General features: G+C 38.1%; 1 protein-coding gene across 3 annotated transcripts in view; it reads right to left on the bottom strand.

The window, feature by feature from the left end:
- Positions 1 to 16,915, bottom strand: part of aff2 (AF4/FMR2 family, member 2) — a 253,494-nt gene that overhangs the window by 103,082 nt on the left and 133,497 nt on the right. For all 3 annotated transcript variants that reach the window (XM_047353618.1, XM_047353619.1, XM_047353620.1), the window contains exons 5-8: positions 10,749 to 10,793; positions 5,019 to 5,105; positions 3,252 to 3,288; positions 1,440 to 1,500 (exon numbers count right to left, since the gene is read on the bottom strand). In XM_047353618.1, coding sequence (XP_047209574.1) covers positions 1,440 to 1,500; positions 3,252 to 3,288; positions 5,019 to 5,105; positions 10,749 to 10,793 — 230 coding nt within the window. The remainder of the gene's footprint in view (positions 1 to 1,439; positions 1,501 to 3,251; positions 3,289 to 5,018; positions 5,106 to 10,748; positions 10,794 to 16,915) is intronic.

Here is a 16,915-nt window from a genome sequence, read left to right as displayed (position 1 = left end):
TATTCTGTTATCTAAAGAAATTCACTGTGAGGATCAAAGTTATTAATATACTGGAAAAGAGTTACAATCCTTGTTTTAAGTTGTTTTAATTCAGCCACAATACAAACCTAAAAGTTTGGTATGTATTGTGGCTGAATTAAAAATTCAGCAAAGAAGAGTCGGCCAACATTTTTTCACAGTGATGTTATTGAAAACAGTTGAAAGCAGTAGGTACAACAAGTTATTAGGTTTATGGGGGAACAAGACAGAATAAGGGAAACGTTAGTTTGGATAGCTGTTTTGCTTTAATAATATCTTAAGTTTGACAAAAAAGCAAAAAAAATACATCTGTAAGGTGGAAAAAACATTTTCACGGCACTGTATATGAAACGCTACACTCTCCATGTGTCGAGTAATTTTATTTGAAAAAACTGTAGAGCATAGCATAGGCAAGCTGGAGCTACTAAAGTTGTAGTTACTAAAACTATCACGAGTCAGTGAGGAAAACAACATTCTTCAACCACATAGTACAGCTAAACTCACTGGATGGTCTTTAAATCACATACTGGTTCAAATAACCTGCTACAAAGTGGAAATCCTGTTCAAGAGGCTCATTTAGTTCAGTTAACTGTTACTAAGTATTTTTTACAGAAACATAGCTCTGATGATGTTCCATATCGTGTTATTTAACTAGCTGCAAGGCATAAACATACATTATCTCTTAAGTTTCTTACAGTAGACCAACAAGCACAACACCAGACTAGACATTAATATAGTTTTAACTGAGAAAATACTTTGATTTGTGACTCTCTTTAGAGTGCCCCACTAAAGTTTTTTTAGCATCAGACAGCCCTACTACTTCACCCAACCAATACATCACACAAAGGACTGGGACAACCCTTTCACATTCTTTTAAAAATTAAAACGTAGGGGAGAGAGAAACTTTAAGCCCACCCTTAGTCCTATTATCATATGCATGAGAAAGAAAAACAGAAATTATTAGATTATTGCAGACAAACAGTTTATATTAGTTATATCTTCTTTTGTTTTGAGTTACAAATATGCAGTGCCTAAATGGAAATGTTGAAGTTCAAAGTGTGAGCAGTTTGTATAACTGAATAATTAAGCTTTTTGATTGGTTAAATACATGATAAGTCAGGATTCTATGGCGGCTTTATGAGCCAGGATTTTTTCCTTCTTGGTCTCATCCTGCTATGAATCCTGCTCTGTGAGTGATGTGGAGTGGACTGCAGCCAGAGGTGTTGCAATATGCTCCTGGCTCAGGTTAAATTAATGTAGCTGAACTTTCCCGCTCTGATCCACACAATCTTTTTTTTCCCTTCCTACCACCAGTGAATTCCATCCAAGAGTCAGGTTTAATTTTACCTTGAGGCACAAGAAACAGCAGCAGGTCAGAAATTCTCAATTTGTGTGTGTCTGTGTTAGAGAGAGGTACTCACGACTTCTGAGGTGCAGTTGGTGGTTTAGCAGCAGGCTTGTTAGCTGGCACAGTACATCTCTCTGCAGCACAACAGGGAACACGACAGAGAACATTCAATCACTCTTGACACTGTTTTGCATGTGTCAAGGTTTGTCTGGGTCTGCTTGCTTTGTGCTTGACCAGAAGCCAAACTAACATCACTGGTGTCTTGTAGCCTTGTTACACTGGAAAATGACCCTGCTCTTGTGTTGCTGGGTGTCTTTGTGTGTTTGACTTGCTTAGCGATGCAGGTTTGAGGTAGGGCACAGCATGTTCTTTTGCAATAAACCTGAAAAGATGATTGATTTTCCAAATGGCTGTTCAAACGTCTAGAACCAAATCCTTTGAATTTAGGTTACATTTTGCTCAGCAGTTTTGCTTCTTTTTCTTTCAGAAAGCAAAGAAACAGGAAATATTCAGCTCCACAGATGCCCAACAAACATCTCAAAACATTTAAACCTGGCTTTAATAAAAATCAACAGCTTCTGGAAACCACTTGAGGAAGTGCTATTTAGAATTGCTATGCAGGTGTAGGCCTGGAGATCTTTTAGTATCTCAATGAAAGCAGTGAATAGAGAAATGTTTAGGATGATGTACACCTTCTGTGTCCATGCCCTCTTTGTGTCAAGTCATCACTACAACAGGAGTCTCTTTTCTCCTCCTCTTTCTTCTCCACATAATTACCACCAGTTTTCATACGGACTGTTTGTTGCAAACAGCACTGGCCTTTGCAAATCAGGAGCATTATATTCTGGCTGTAATTTACATACATATACATAAACATGGTGGATTTCCCCTTTAATGCATACATAATGCCTTATTGTATATATGGCCAAACACCTTCAGCTCAGGGAATCGCTGTTTGCTCGGCAGCACAATTTTGGGAGAAGATCCTATTTTCTCTGATAAATAAATGATAAACCAAACTCTGCAAGTTGATCTTTGAGAATTTGCCTGTAATCAGGAATGCTATTGTCCAGTACCATATCTGGACAAGCTTTTGGTCTTTATCCATATATACTTACACAACAAAAGTATTGGCTTAATTGCCTTTACTCATACATGAACTTTAATTACATCCCATTCTTTACACAAAGGTTTACACAAATATCGCTTGCCAAATTTGCAATTACAACCGCTTCAACTCTTCTGGGAAGGCTGTCTCCAATGTTCAGAAGAGAGTTTATGGGACTTTTTGACCATTTTTCCAGAAGAGGATTTGTGAGGTCAATCATTGATGTTGGGCAAGGAGGACTGGCTCAAAGTCTCCACTCTACTTCATGCTTACGATGTTCTATTTGGTTGAGGTCTGGGCTAAGTCCAGGCCACCAAACCTGCTCATCCATGTCTTTATGGACCTTGCTTTGTAGCTTAATAAGTAGTTCAATTAAGCCCACTTGCAATGAAATAGTTGCGACCAGTCATGAAAGGTGCCAGAGTGTAAGCCAGAGGTATTGCCAGGCAACAAACACAGGACGATGGAACCCTTTTTCAGCTTTTCTGAAAATATTGTTTATATTTTTTATATAGAGAAACTCTAAGATAACACATGCCACCACAATACTTTTTATGAGTTCCTTCAACATTAAACTTTATCATATAATTTCACTCATAAGTAACTTTCAGATTAATTGTATACACAAATATTATATCATTATAATTATTTGCACACTATCAAATTTATGGGATTATCAGTCATTTTCAGCTTCCATCTTCTGAATGATGCTACCTTCATGCCCTCTCCAGTGTTAATTATGAGCTTGTATGTCAGTGTTTACTCTGGGAAACTTACTCTGGGTGTTGTAGCCTGAGGTCACATGCTGGGTTTCCTGGCGAATGAAAGAGAAAGGAGAGAAAAAGACAGAAATAAATTAGTTTAATAATAATAATAATAAGTTTCAGAGTTTAGATCTCCCTGCACTGACACACACTATTAACTCACTGGGAGAATTAGTGTGGAGGCTTTGCTGCCTCTCTGTGTTTACACACCACCATCAGTGAGACATCTAGCAGATTAAAAGTGTTTCATAAAAGGATAGGAAAGTCATAGCAAAAATGTTGCTTAGTGTTTCTGTCAGAATGCTGTTGCAGTCTATTGGATAAATGTTGAATTGTTCACAGCTAATGTATAAAATATGTGTTTTATAGGTGTTAACTCTTCATCTTTGAATTGCCTTTTTTCTTCTCTTTGTACTTGCTCTCTCTAAGTACCATAATTTAGTCTTTTATTGATTTTTCATAGAGATGTATCTGTATTTGCATTTACTAATTCATTTTTAACTATTTATTTTGATTATAGTATATTATCAAGTAATTTAATATTACATAATACTATTTTATCTATTTAAAAAAAAATTATTTACTTTTTATTCTTCCATTTTTCTTATGAAAAAAATCAGCTCCATGCTTTTTAAATGTATTAAAAAATAAGATTGAGTGATTGATCTTGATCTTTTATTCTAATTCTTAAGTACATTTCAATGCAAAATATAAAAATGTAAAACTTTTATGTTAAGTCAGACTGAACAGAACTTGCTGGAGGAATCATATATGCCTGTAGGCCTGCATCACCCAGGATCCCCTAGATTGAGCTGGAAAGTGTGGCTTGGGAGAGGAATTTCTGGGTTTCCTTGGATGGACAGACGGACAGACAGATGGATCCTGATCCAGTCCAAGAAAGTTTTCTCATGGTGTGATTTAAGTGTACATGGTAGGATAACCATAGTAAGATGTCACTGGCATTCACTGTATGTTGTGATGGGAACATGGGAGAGTATGTCTGTGTTAAAATAGACAGCAGAGAGAAACCTTTAATGTAAGTAAAAAAGAAAAGGCAGCAGGACCATGTTTGCCTACACAAATGGTCACATTTGCCATTATCTAGATACGTATAATGGTGACGAAGTTCATGGAGAGCATAGAGGGATCTTCAGTCTGTGGCAATCTTAGTGTTTTATAAAACCTGAATTAAAATTTCTAAAGGAAATTTTAGTTCAGGTTTTAGGAATTTTTCTTAGAATTTCACCATCAGTTTCTTTTACCTTATTCTCTCAATATTGTAAAGCCATTTACTATTTCTTTTCATCTTTTTCTTCTTTACCCTTGACTGCAGTAGATATCTCGAGGTCTTGCTGCTCTTTGAGCTTGAGAGCATAAGTAAGTTGAAAATAGATTGGTTGGAAAAAAGCAATAGTAACTCAAAAGCAGTGGCAATGACCAACAATAAGCTCCTTCTTTACAAGCATGTTGTAAAGCAAGAAGAAATCCTTGTGTTGACCTTTCAAAAGCTGACATTTACAAATTCATTAAAGAGTCACTCAATGCCTGTAAGAAAGTAAATTGCCAAAAGTGATCAACACAGTAAGACTTCATGTGTTAAACTGCTTAAGCAAATCTTTTGAGATTTTGCCTTTCTTTTGTCTGAATGAAAGTAAACGCTTTTTATTTGTGTGACATCTTTTCCCACCACTTACTGTAGTCAGAGCCAAAGAACATGACACAGGCAGATTCTGAGCTTTTTTGAAGCTTTTTATGAAGGTGTGGTGAAGTGTGTACTCACCTTGTTTGGGATGGGGAACTTGGTCTGATCAGCTTTCCCAGGAGTGTGTATGGCTGTGAGTGGAGGAGGCCAGGAATGGGTCATCTCCTGAGCACAAACATACATCTTTGTTACATCACCATGAAGAATTACAGAGAAGCTGCAGAATGTAGGCATTTTTGTCATTATATTTGAATAAATGAAGGAAATAATCAGAGCAAATGTTAATGTACGTCTTACACTGCATGCATCTGGTGAGTGATGATGATGGCTAAAATTGAGCAAATATGGGCAGGAGAAATTGCTTCTGCAACTTCTTTGGAGCAGAGGAGTGGAGTCAGCGTTCAATCAAGGTTGTGCTTTCCCATACCCTTCCGAGTGGACTCTTAATATTAGTTATAGTATAAACGCAGGGTTGCATGGGGAGACTGTGGTACACCAGAGATTGGATGTAGGGAGAGTCAGTTAAGTGCAGAGTTTTTAAATTATAAAAATAAAAGCTCACTCCATCTGGATGCATAACAATGACACAGCCCAGAAGAAGAAAACCTTCCACTGTAGCTCTGGCTCTATGTAATAGGATGTCCTGCTTAAACCCCCACCTCTTTATAAAATCTGTTGCTGCCTCTAGAAGGTTTTCTCCCAGTATTGCCAGGTATTTACCTCTGTGCATCTTATGTCAACTCTGACCAGCATCCCTGTCTCTGGTGAAGAAAAACATCCACACAACATGATGCTACCACCATCATGTTTCCCTAGGAATTGTGTGCTCAGGGAGATGTGCAGTTTTCCCCTGTGACCAGAGCACCTTCTTCTACTTGCTTGCTATGTTCCCTACAGGGCTTCTGGTGGCTCAGGTGGATCACCATGTTTTGCCAGAACCAGACAAGACAACTTCACACTGAGATGAAATTACACACGGGTACAGTTTATTTATTAATCAGGTGACTTCTGAAGCGGTTTGTTGGAATGGATTTTATTTTTGGGTATCAGTGTAAAAATACAAGCCACATTTCAAGATTTTTATTTTGTAAAACTTATTTAGCAAACAATGTATATTTTGTTCCATTTCACAGGTATGTACTACTGTATGTTGGTGTATCTTACAAAATCCCAATAAAATCCTTTGAGGTTTATGATTGTTTTTTGACAAAAGGAAAAAAATGAAGGAGTAAGATAACAAACTGCAAAACTTTCAAGTAAGTAACAAAAAAACATACACATGAGTGTGTTTGGCTAGATCATCTTTTGGGTGTGTGTTACTATGGCATAACCAGTAACAATTTCTCCATCCGTTTAATTTATCCACGTAATCCTGTTGGGGGTCATGATGTGGTAGGAGGCTTTCTCCAAGATGCATGATTTTGTTGGAAGTATTCAGAGTACTGGGTGAAAACCTATATGCATGTACCTGGAGAACATGAAACCTTATACAGAAAGGCTCTGGTTGGGATTTAAACCCAATACTGTCCTGTTGTTGGACAATAGCGCTCACCACTACCACAAAACTCCTACAATTGTATTTTATTTCTATACAGTCAATCGGTACATTTTGTAACACACTGATGTATACTCATTCAACTGTCTTATAGCAGGGCACGGGCCAAGAAGACTGATTTCCCGTCATACATCTACTCTCCCCTCTGGACGGGATGACTCATTTTCATCTGATGACGCATGTTTTTGTTTGAGTGAGGAAGATGTGTGTGTGTGAGAGAGAGAGAGACTGTGTGTAGCTCATGGTGCACAAATAAGCTCAACATTTCAAAAGATCCTCAACTATGGATCTGCAGATGTGTACATGTGTGTTCCCACTTTATAATACTATTACGCTACCCTGGCGAAATACAGCGCGTTGCTTAGCAACTGCTCCACTCTCTGACATCATTATGTCCTTCCTTGAAGACTTCCTGTGCTTTGACAGACAGGACCCCTGATTTTGCCTGAACATGTCTCTGTGTGTGAGAGAGAGAGAGAGTGTGTAAATGTCATATTCGAAGCAGTACATTAATGTGGGAGGGTAACATTAGGAGTGTCACATTAGGACATGTCACTGTGGGTTTCCTCTTGTCATGTTTGCCAAATATCATCTACAATGTCTCCTTTCTTTAATCACAGAAGATGCTTATTTATATCCCCAATGTTAAAAAAGTATTCAGAATTATACGTATTATTGAGCCTTTTCATGTGATGCACCAGAACAAAGGAGCAGGTCATTTTAATGAATTAAAATTTAAGTGGTGTAGCGTGCATTTCTGTTCAGTCCCTCTGAGCTCCTAATGTAGAACCACTTTTAGCTGCAAGGTTTTTGTAGTATGTCTCACATACCTGCACATTTGAAGACAGACTTATTTGCAAATTATTCTTTGCACAATAGTTCAAGCTCAGCTGGATTGAATAGAGAGCATATTTTCCAAGTCTTGCCACAAACATAATTGGATTTAGGTTTGTACTTCGACTGGACCATTCCAACAAATGTGCTTTGATCTAAACTGTTCTATTGTTGCTCCGGCTGTTTAAATACTTTTTCAGACTCTAGCAGGTTTTCTTCTGGGAATGCCCTGTTTTTAGCTCCATCAATCTTCTCATTAACTCTGACCATTTTCCCTGTCCGGGCTGAAGAAAAGCACCACCCCATCATGGTGCTGCCACCACCATGTTTTCCCTATCAAGATGGTATATACAGCATGATGTGCCATGGTAGATTCATGGTAGATTTCTGCCACACATTGGTTTTTGCATGTAAAACCCCAATAACGTATACTCAGGTTTGTGGTTGCAACATGACAAAATGTGAATATGGCTAATGTGAATAAAGGAATTTTTTCTTGCAAAATACATCTGCTCTGTATACATCTGATACTGCTGCCTATGTTGACCATGCCATGAAGCAAAACAGCAATGTGAACACAGTTTTGTCTACATTGTACATACAAAGTTTTGTCTAAACTATGATAAGCTCCTTACAGATATAGACTCACTGCTACTAATCTGGCAATAAAGGCTGAGTTGGTCTAATGTCTAAATGCACACTGATTATTTTTCAGTAAAAGTCAATGGAAATCTCACAATCATTAAAAATCACTTTCAAAATGTCTCAGACATGCCTGCTTAGTGAAGAGCAGAGTTTGTGAGGTATTATCCCAGTCTAATTTTTAAATTAATAACAGTTTCATCTAAAGTGTACCACTACAATGTCAAGCATTAATGGATGCAACACTTCGGTTCTTCTTTGAGTTTACACCATGCTTTGTCTGAAATGCACAACACACAGTGGACTCCAGACACAAGACAAAAGATTGTATGTTTAAATACTACACCTTGAATATGGAATGAAATAAATGTTTAACTGCTCTCATCCACCACTATGTTCTATGTAACACTGAGAGGAAAAAAGGAGATCACTACCTTTGTACATGAAAGAAAGAAATTATGAGATAAAAATGTTTTTTTTCATAGCAAAACACTCTGGCCTGGTAAAATATATAAAAAGTAATTATTGCAGGTAAGCAGAATAGGAGAAAAGGCATTATTTTGCACAGCAAGCACATTTGCATTAGCATTATAACCTTAGTCAACTTTAAGTATTTGTTCTTGATTCCTGTTTGTTTCTTGCCACTCTGCATAATAAATCACAACCATTACCAAATCATTAATATAAGCCCACTTTGGTTGCTTAAAAAATTGTGGCAAAAAAGTAACGTTTTTTGTTCTGTGTATGATGTTTTTTCCTCTTGGTTTTTGATAAAGATAAGGATGACTATCGGCGTATAAAAGATTGTACACTGCCTGTTATAAAGGTGCATGCTCAACTCCAGATGATGCAGTTGGCTGACAGAGTGAGGATCCACAGCATGCTGTCTGCTTGCAGATGAAGGCTGTTCGAGCACTGCTAAGAGACAACTGCTCTTTTTTCCTGCTAATGTTTATTTCTTGGATAACAGGATGGATTATTTACGGTTGCAAATGCAGATGCGGCTTCTAAAATTAAAGTCAATACTGCTATGTTTTTGTTTTTGAGTAGTCCCACAGCAACAAATTTAGCAAGATGTACAGATACTTCCATCAGCTAACACCGTTACACAGTGGTTCTGCTGCATAAACTGCCTGTCAGGGATTTATGGCGTGTCTCTGAGCTTAAACCCAAAGCAGTAACAGAAGCTGTGTGGACTACCGCCACCCACTGACCAGTACATCAGCATTCAGGCATTGGGAAGGCTTTGCTGCTTGAACTTCATGAGATATTCTAACACCTGACAGACACTTCTTCTTTATTGAAATAATCTGGACAAGAGAAACACAGTTTAGATTTACTATATATTTTTAATTTACATTGAATGAAAGCTAAATGACCTGTCACAAATGTTTTCAAGAATTTAAATGTCCACCTGTATATTTCCTGTACAGGTGACCTTTCCTGTGGTCGTTTAATGACATGCAGCCACATTTAATCAGTTATTATGGAAATGTGCTTATTTTTCAACTCATTTGGTTTTTTCCTTCTTTTCTTGTGCTTTTTAAATTATCAGGTAATTTGCATATGCAACTTTCATTCCTGTGGATTTATTATTTTTTTAGGTTGGTTTAATACAACAACAAAATATTCAGGACTTCAACTAAATAGTTTTGTGTTTTGTTCCTTTCCAAGGTAAACAGTTGATGCTCTAAGAACAGTGAAACCAGGGTTTCTGCCATAAGTTGCTTAACCACAGCACATACAACCTAGTATGAATAGTTATGACAGCATGGCACACAACCATAACAACCTGGGCATGTGTTTAAATAGAATAGCCCTGTCAGTTTAACAGACTGACAAAGCCATCAGTCCTGACAGCCAGTAAAGCCTATGCTGTGCCATGTTCTGCATTACATCTCTTTACTGCATCATTGTTAGACTATGTTACCCTGCATCAGCAACAACCATGTTTCCCTGACAGCTAACTTGTAGTTCTGCTGTCACAGACAGGAGAAAAATGGGCTGCGGGCCTCCGCTCCGATTCACCCCACCTCACATTTTGAACTTCCTGATTTTCCACTTGACACATCTAAACATCACAGGCTGAATTTAGTGCTGCACCAATATTATTGGCAGAGGCTTTTTATGCAGCTTGCAGCAGACAATCTGTCGCAAAGCTTGTTGACCCGCATATTGATTTGTGAAAGAGAGAGGGAGGTGAATGACAGAGGGCAGAGAAGAAGGAACAGAGGAAGACAGAGAGAAGGAGGAAGAGATAGAGGAGGGGAAAGAAGGACATGGGTTTCCACGCCAGAGCCATAGATGGAGGAGCTAACTAAGCAGGCCAGCCAGGTCCTTTTCAACAGGACTGCTGACAGAGGATGGAAGATTAGAGGGGAAAACATCTGTTTTGACATCACTCTTAAGGAGCGTGGAAATGGAACAGAAAGACAGGAGAGGGAACAGGGGAAACTGTGGACATGCTATTTGGTGAAATTCTTTTAAACACAAGGATGGAGGAAAAAGAGGGAAAATTGTGGAAGACATTTCTGCATGACTTCATACAATAAAACAATCTATAATCATGGGCCTCAGCCAAACTATCTCCTTCTTTTCCCATGCTCCGTGTTCTAGCCCTTCTGTTTCTTATTCTCTCTCTTCGTTCTGTCATTTCTTCCTACGAATTCTCTGGAGAAGAACCAAAGTCTTTCAGAGCAAACAAAAAACAGCTGATAATCAGTGCAATTACCCTTTCTGTATATTAGTGCGTGTGTGTGTGTGTCCAGGGAACATACCCGCAAAATCTCTTCAACGCAGCTGGAGTCATTTGGCAGACTGACCTGGAGGAAAAGAAAGAAAGACTGTTTTGAAGAAATAATAATAGCAGCTTTGCATTAAAAACAGCATGATTAAAGGAGAATGTATCAACAACACAAGCATGAAGCTAATCCATCCGCAAAACATAAATTTAAAATATGACCAAACTTCCACAACTACTCTTAGGTTTAGTGAGTTGTGTCTCATGTAAAGCGTGGGGGCTAAGTGGGGGTCTGGTAGAAGAAGTGGAAAGGGAAAAACGTAATGGCTTTATCTAGTTTTCAGGGTTCAGAAGCCATTATTAAAGCCACCTCTCAACCCAGTCTTCATGCCTCAAAGTAAAACTAAAGCTTCACACATTAATGTAGTTTTATTCTGCATCTTCTCCACTGATGCTGATCCACACAGTGCCTTACGAAAGTATTCATACCTTTTGGACTTTTTCACATCACACCCACACAAACGTCAATGCATTCCATTGAGTTTTTATGTGACAAAAAGTAGTGCATGGTTGAGAAGTGGCATGATAGATGGTAATCAAAATGTTTAAAAATAATATCTGAAAAGTGTGGCCTGCATATGTATCCCCCAGTCAATACATTGAAGAACCATCTTTAGTTGTAATTATAGCTGCAAGTCTCTTGGGGTAAATTTCCACCAGCTTTGCACAATTAGAAGCTGAGCATTCTTTAAGACAAAATAGCTCAAGCTGAGTCAGATTGTCTGAGGCCATTCTAGATCATACAATGACTTGATTTTAACTAAACTATTTCATTGTAGCTCTGGCTGTATGTTTAGGTTGTTTATTTCAACTTTGACCAGCTTCCATGTCTCTGCTGAAGAAAAGCCTCCCCAAAGCATGACGCTGCCACCCCCATGTTTCACCATGGGGATTTGGTGTGCTGGGAAATGTGTCGTTTGTGTCTTTGTGTAGGCCAAAAAGTTCAGTTTTGGTCTCATCCGACCAGAGAACCTTCTTATACATTTACTGTGGATTGTCAACGATATGAGAAGCTTTATGTGGTTCTTCTTGTCCATCATCAGTGAAAGTTAGATTTATGGATTTCACATCAACAGATTCTTCCACCTGATCTGTGGATCTCTGCAGCTCATCTACAGTTAAAGGGGGCCCCTTAGCTGCTCCTCCGATTTATGTTTTCCTTTTTTGTTCATTAGTGTTCTCCAACAAACCCATGATGCATTAAAAGAACAACTGGATTTACACTGAGTTTAAATTACAAACAAGTGGACTCTATTTAGTAATTAGAAGACTGTAAAAAGAAACTGAATTTTATTTAGGGGTCTCATAAATAAAGGTGGTGGAAATACTGAAAATTTTAAAACTATGTATCTTTTTCCTTGAACTTAATGATTATTCACTACATTATGTTCATTAAATATAATTCTATTAAAATACTTTAGAGAGGAAGAGTATACCCCTCAGAGAAAGCAATTGTAGATGTTTCCAGCCATACTCTGCAGCTCTAACATGTTCCAGAGATGTTCCAAAGGGACAGGCAGCACATGTGGAGGTAAATATCTGTACTTTTTACAGAGATTTTCCACCTAGCTCTCTCATAAAGTCACTGGAAGATGGCCAGAGTGTGAACAAAGCAACATGTGGACACAGCTGCTAATCTTTTGAAGTAGTGAAGTCCATTTATGTATGTGAAGACAACCTGAAAACCACTGAAATGACGGGCTGCCAATGGTCAGAAGTTCCTTTTTTTGGAAAAACTACAAAATATTATGCAACTGTTTCACTGTCATAACAACTGCTGTGTTTATTGACTTTTTCTTACAGGATTGCTAAAATATTTCTTTTTCTTTATAAAGTTTATAAAAACATACATGCCATAAATAATCTACAAATTCCAAAAGGAACTTTTATTACACTTGTTTATCTCTTCAACATGTGGAGAAATCCAAAGGCTTTGCCATGCCAAGTTAGAGCTGCTCCACCCTGAGCGGTTCAGCTGAGGCCAAGACATTTGAAAATTCCTGCATGTTCATGTAAAACTGTTCGATCACTTGCTGTTCTGCTTGAAATTTATGACAAAGTTAGACCCAAAATGTGAGGCTTTTAATTTTTATTTCAGTCAATACAATATGGGATCACACACAGTGTAATTATATCTTTAAATTATAAACACTGGCTTAGTGACTTAGTAAAGCAACATAAGGGCATTTAAAAAGGCCCATTCCAGGATTCAGATTTAGAATAGCCTTGAAATGACGGTGGTTTGGCTTGTGTCATGTAAACCGCAGGACACTTTTAGCTTAACAATTTAAGGGGCAGGCTGGATTTGTACATGAAGGCAGAGACGGAGTCTCTTTAAGTGGTCTGATTAACCAGTTCAGTGGCTGCAGGCTGTTAATCCATGTAAACATGTGCCCCTGTCCATGGAGCCATTTTGATCATGAAAACATAACTGCATCCTTGGAAATAAATGAAGACAAACAATGTCTTAGAGGGGAACTATACATATTAATAATACACTGTTAAAAATTTAGACTGTGACAGTGCCATACAAAAGCATTAATACACCTTAAACTTTGACATTCTGTCATGTTATAGCCAGAAATAAAGTATTTTATTGGGATTTAATGTTTCAAACCAGCCCAAAGTGGTGAGTAATTGTGAAGTGGAGGGGAAAATATAAAACAAATAAACATCTGAAAAGTAGGATACACATTTGTATTCATCCCCTTTTACTCCGATAACCCTTAGAACATCTAGTGGCCTTCAGAAATCACCTAAACCCTGCCCATAAACTGGTAGATCAGGTAAGGACAGCTTTAATCAGAGGAGAAGCCGAGAGGTCGATGGTATCTTTGAAAGAGTTTCAGAGATCCACAGCTCAGCTGGGAGATTGACAGGACAGGTATTAGTTGTACACAAGTCGGGCCTTCATATAAGAGTGGCAGCAAGATATTCATAGTTGAAAAGAAGCCATAAGAAGTTTTATGACAACATTCAAAATGCTCCTACGTTGCTTTGAACACAAAATCTCCAGAATTAAACATGGTGGTGATAGCATCATGCTGAGAGGATGCTTTTCTTCAGCAAGGAAAGGGGAAGTGAGTCAGAGTTGGTGGGAGGATGGATGGTGTTGACCACAGGGTAATCCTGGAAGAAAACATGGTAGAGGCTGCAAGACTTCAGATTGGGGGGGGTTGATCTTCCAGCACTATAGCCCTAAGCGTACAACCACTGCTAGAAATTAAGAGTTTCAATCAAAGCATACTCATACTGCAAAAGACTTGAACCTAAACTGACTGCAATGAAAAACAGTTCTACAACGTTTTGACTGAAAGGGGCTGAATAAAAATACAAAATATATATCATCTATTGACTGTAAGAAAACATGGAAAAGTTCAATGGTGTCAATACTTTCGCAAGGCACTATTCATATTTATGAACACACTGAAATGTCACCATTTCCCCAGCTGGAAGTCTTTTCTTTCTTAGTTCAACCACAGTTCATTTTGTGTCAGATTGCTTTTCTACTTAGTCCAAACAAGCCATTATTGCAGATGAGGGGCCCATAATTTTGTGTGATAAAACTTAGAAAATAACGTGAGAATCATCTCTAGTGCAAAATGATCAATTCCAAAACGTAACTACAAACACATGCCGCTGTCTGGGTCAGATCTTTGTCTTGGATCTTGGATCACTTCAACAAACAAGTTTGTTAAAGAGGAAAACCAGCAGAGCAGTGAGCGGATGGCGGGAAGACTGAAACTCTCTCATTCTACAGCAACATAACCTCTGTTACACACCATTACTAATAGCACTAACATGAACAGTGGAACAATTTAGCAACCATGATGATGGGGGTGACATAATGTTCAGCCTTAAATCACAGCCTGCTGAAACAACAAAAGACACTGCAGGCTGAGTTCCCGCCTGGTTGAGTCAAAATTGCTTGAGCTCACAGAATGAAAATCCATCTGTATGTTTTCTGGACAGGATCCATATTTCAACACATGATTCTAATTCATCAGATTAATCAGACAGTGAGTCAACTTAAAATCCCAGGAGGTGGATGGAGACATTTTCTTCCAACAGAAAACATGAAATAGCAATTGAGAATAGTCAGTTTTAAACAATAACTATGGTTCTTACCAATAAACAATTGTTCTACTAGTCTACTGTTGCGCTATCTAGTAGATTTCAGTAATGCTTGATACAGTTGACCATAACATATACTCATTTCTAAACTAAAAAATGGTTCAAATCGTGTTTGGCAGTTATAGATATCAGATAACAGAGATCAAATATGGGTTCCTCAAGGGCCACTTTTTATTCACTCCCCTGAGCTCAGGTTGAAGAGTATTACAGCTATTTTCTTATCATACTTATGCTTATGACACACAGCTAGGGATGGGTATCAAATTCAGTACATTTGTAGGTACTGACTGAATTCCATTGGTACTACCAAGTACCTATACATATACAATGAAACGGTACAAAGTTTCGGTACCTAAACACATTATTGTGACACTGACAGAGTGGAAGAGTGGGCGATTTTCCATGCACGACATGAGCTCAGCATTGCACGCACAAGAGCGTAGTGACATCAGAAGCTGCTGCTACAGTCAACAAAGCATGGCTGGTAGAAAGCTCTCGAACGTATGGCTCCACTTTTCAAAATGCGATGCAGATTATGCTCGCTGCAATATTTGTGACGTGAAGTGAGAGGCCAGTGTGAAACGAGCTTGGCTGTTGCCGAGAAAGTTGACATGTTAGTGTTCTTGAAAGAGAACTGCACAAGGAACGACGATAAACAGTAAATGAAGTTTACAGCAAAGAAGTTTGCTTCACTTTGATTTGTAGTTTGTGATACTTGAATTTGTAAAATAGTATAGCTATTTATTTTTACTCCATCCTCTTTTGCTCATTTATTTTAAACTTGTTTGCCCTCCATGGACCCCCATCACACAATTTTTCCAGGGGGGAAGAGAGAGAAATAGGAATTCGAGAAGCTGCATTTTAATTTGTGCATTATTAAGAAAAATCACTGTGAAGTCAGTTAAGGGTTTTCATTTGAGAAATTACTGTAATGTTACAATACAAAGAGCTGGATGTTGTTTTAATATATTCGGTAAAGTTTATATATTGACAAATAGATATGTTGAATTGAAAAATTTGGAGATTTTATTATTAAACAAAGTAACATTTTTTACCAGGCTGCACGGTGGTACAGTTGGTAGCACTGTTGCCTTGCAGCAAGAAGGTCCTGGGTTCGATTCCCAGCCTGGGGTCTTTCTGCATGGAGTTTGCATGTTCTCCCCGTGCATGTGTGGGTTCTCACTGGGTACCCCAGCTTCCTCCCACAGTCCAAAGATATGCCTGTTAGGTTAATTGGTCACTCTAAATTGCCCTTAGGTGTATGAATGAGTGTGTGCGTGGTTGTTTGTGTGTTGCCCTGCGATGGACTGGTGACCTGTCCAGGGTGTACCCTGCCTCCTGCCCATAGACTGCTGGAGATAGGCACCAGCTTCCCCGCGACCCACTATGGAATAAGTGGTAGAAAATGAATGACTGACTGACATTTTTTACCACACAAAAGTACCAAAAATTGGTCCTGTTAAGTACCAACATCGATACCCAAGGTACCGGACATAGGTATGTATTGGTTCAAATGTGAAAGGTACCCATCCCTACACACAACTCTATAATTCAGTCATCACAGGATAACAATCACTTACAGCACTGAGTAAGTGGGTCATTCATTTTATTGAGTGGATGAAGCATAAAAAATAGGAATAGAAAATCATTGCTTTTAAATCAAAAAATGCAAGTTCAGAACTCAACTAGATTCAGTGACGCTAATGCAACAAAGAAACCCAGAAAACTATGTAGTTATAAATTCATACCTACATTTTTAAATGTATTACTAAATCAGCCCACTATCATCTTAAACATTGCAAGAATTCAAGGATTTCTGTCAAATAAATAAAGAACTGGTGCATATATATTTATAGGTATATATAAATGTCAGAAACCAGTAAAGGTCTTTGTGAACAAAAACCTTTCTTCTTTTCATATTAATGATGCCACTCTACCCTATGAAGTCAAATTTAATGGAAGCAGGTTACAATGTTGTGATGTGAAATACTGTTGACATACAAAAATAGA

Source organism: Girardinichthys multiradiatus, chromosome 23, assembly GCF_021462225.1.
Source record: "Girardinichthys multiradiatus isolate DD_20200921_A chromosome 23, DD_fGirMul_XY1, whole genome shotgun sequence".
Lineage (NCBI taxonomy): Eukaryota > Metazoa > Chordata > Actinopteri > Cyprinodontiformes > Goodeidae > Girardinichthys > Girardinichthys multiradiatus.
Note: the sequence above shows the minus strand (reverse complement) of the source record. Positions and strands in the feature narration are given on the sequence as shown.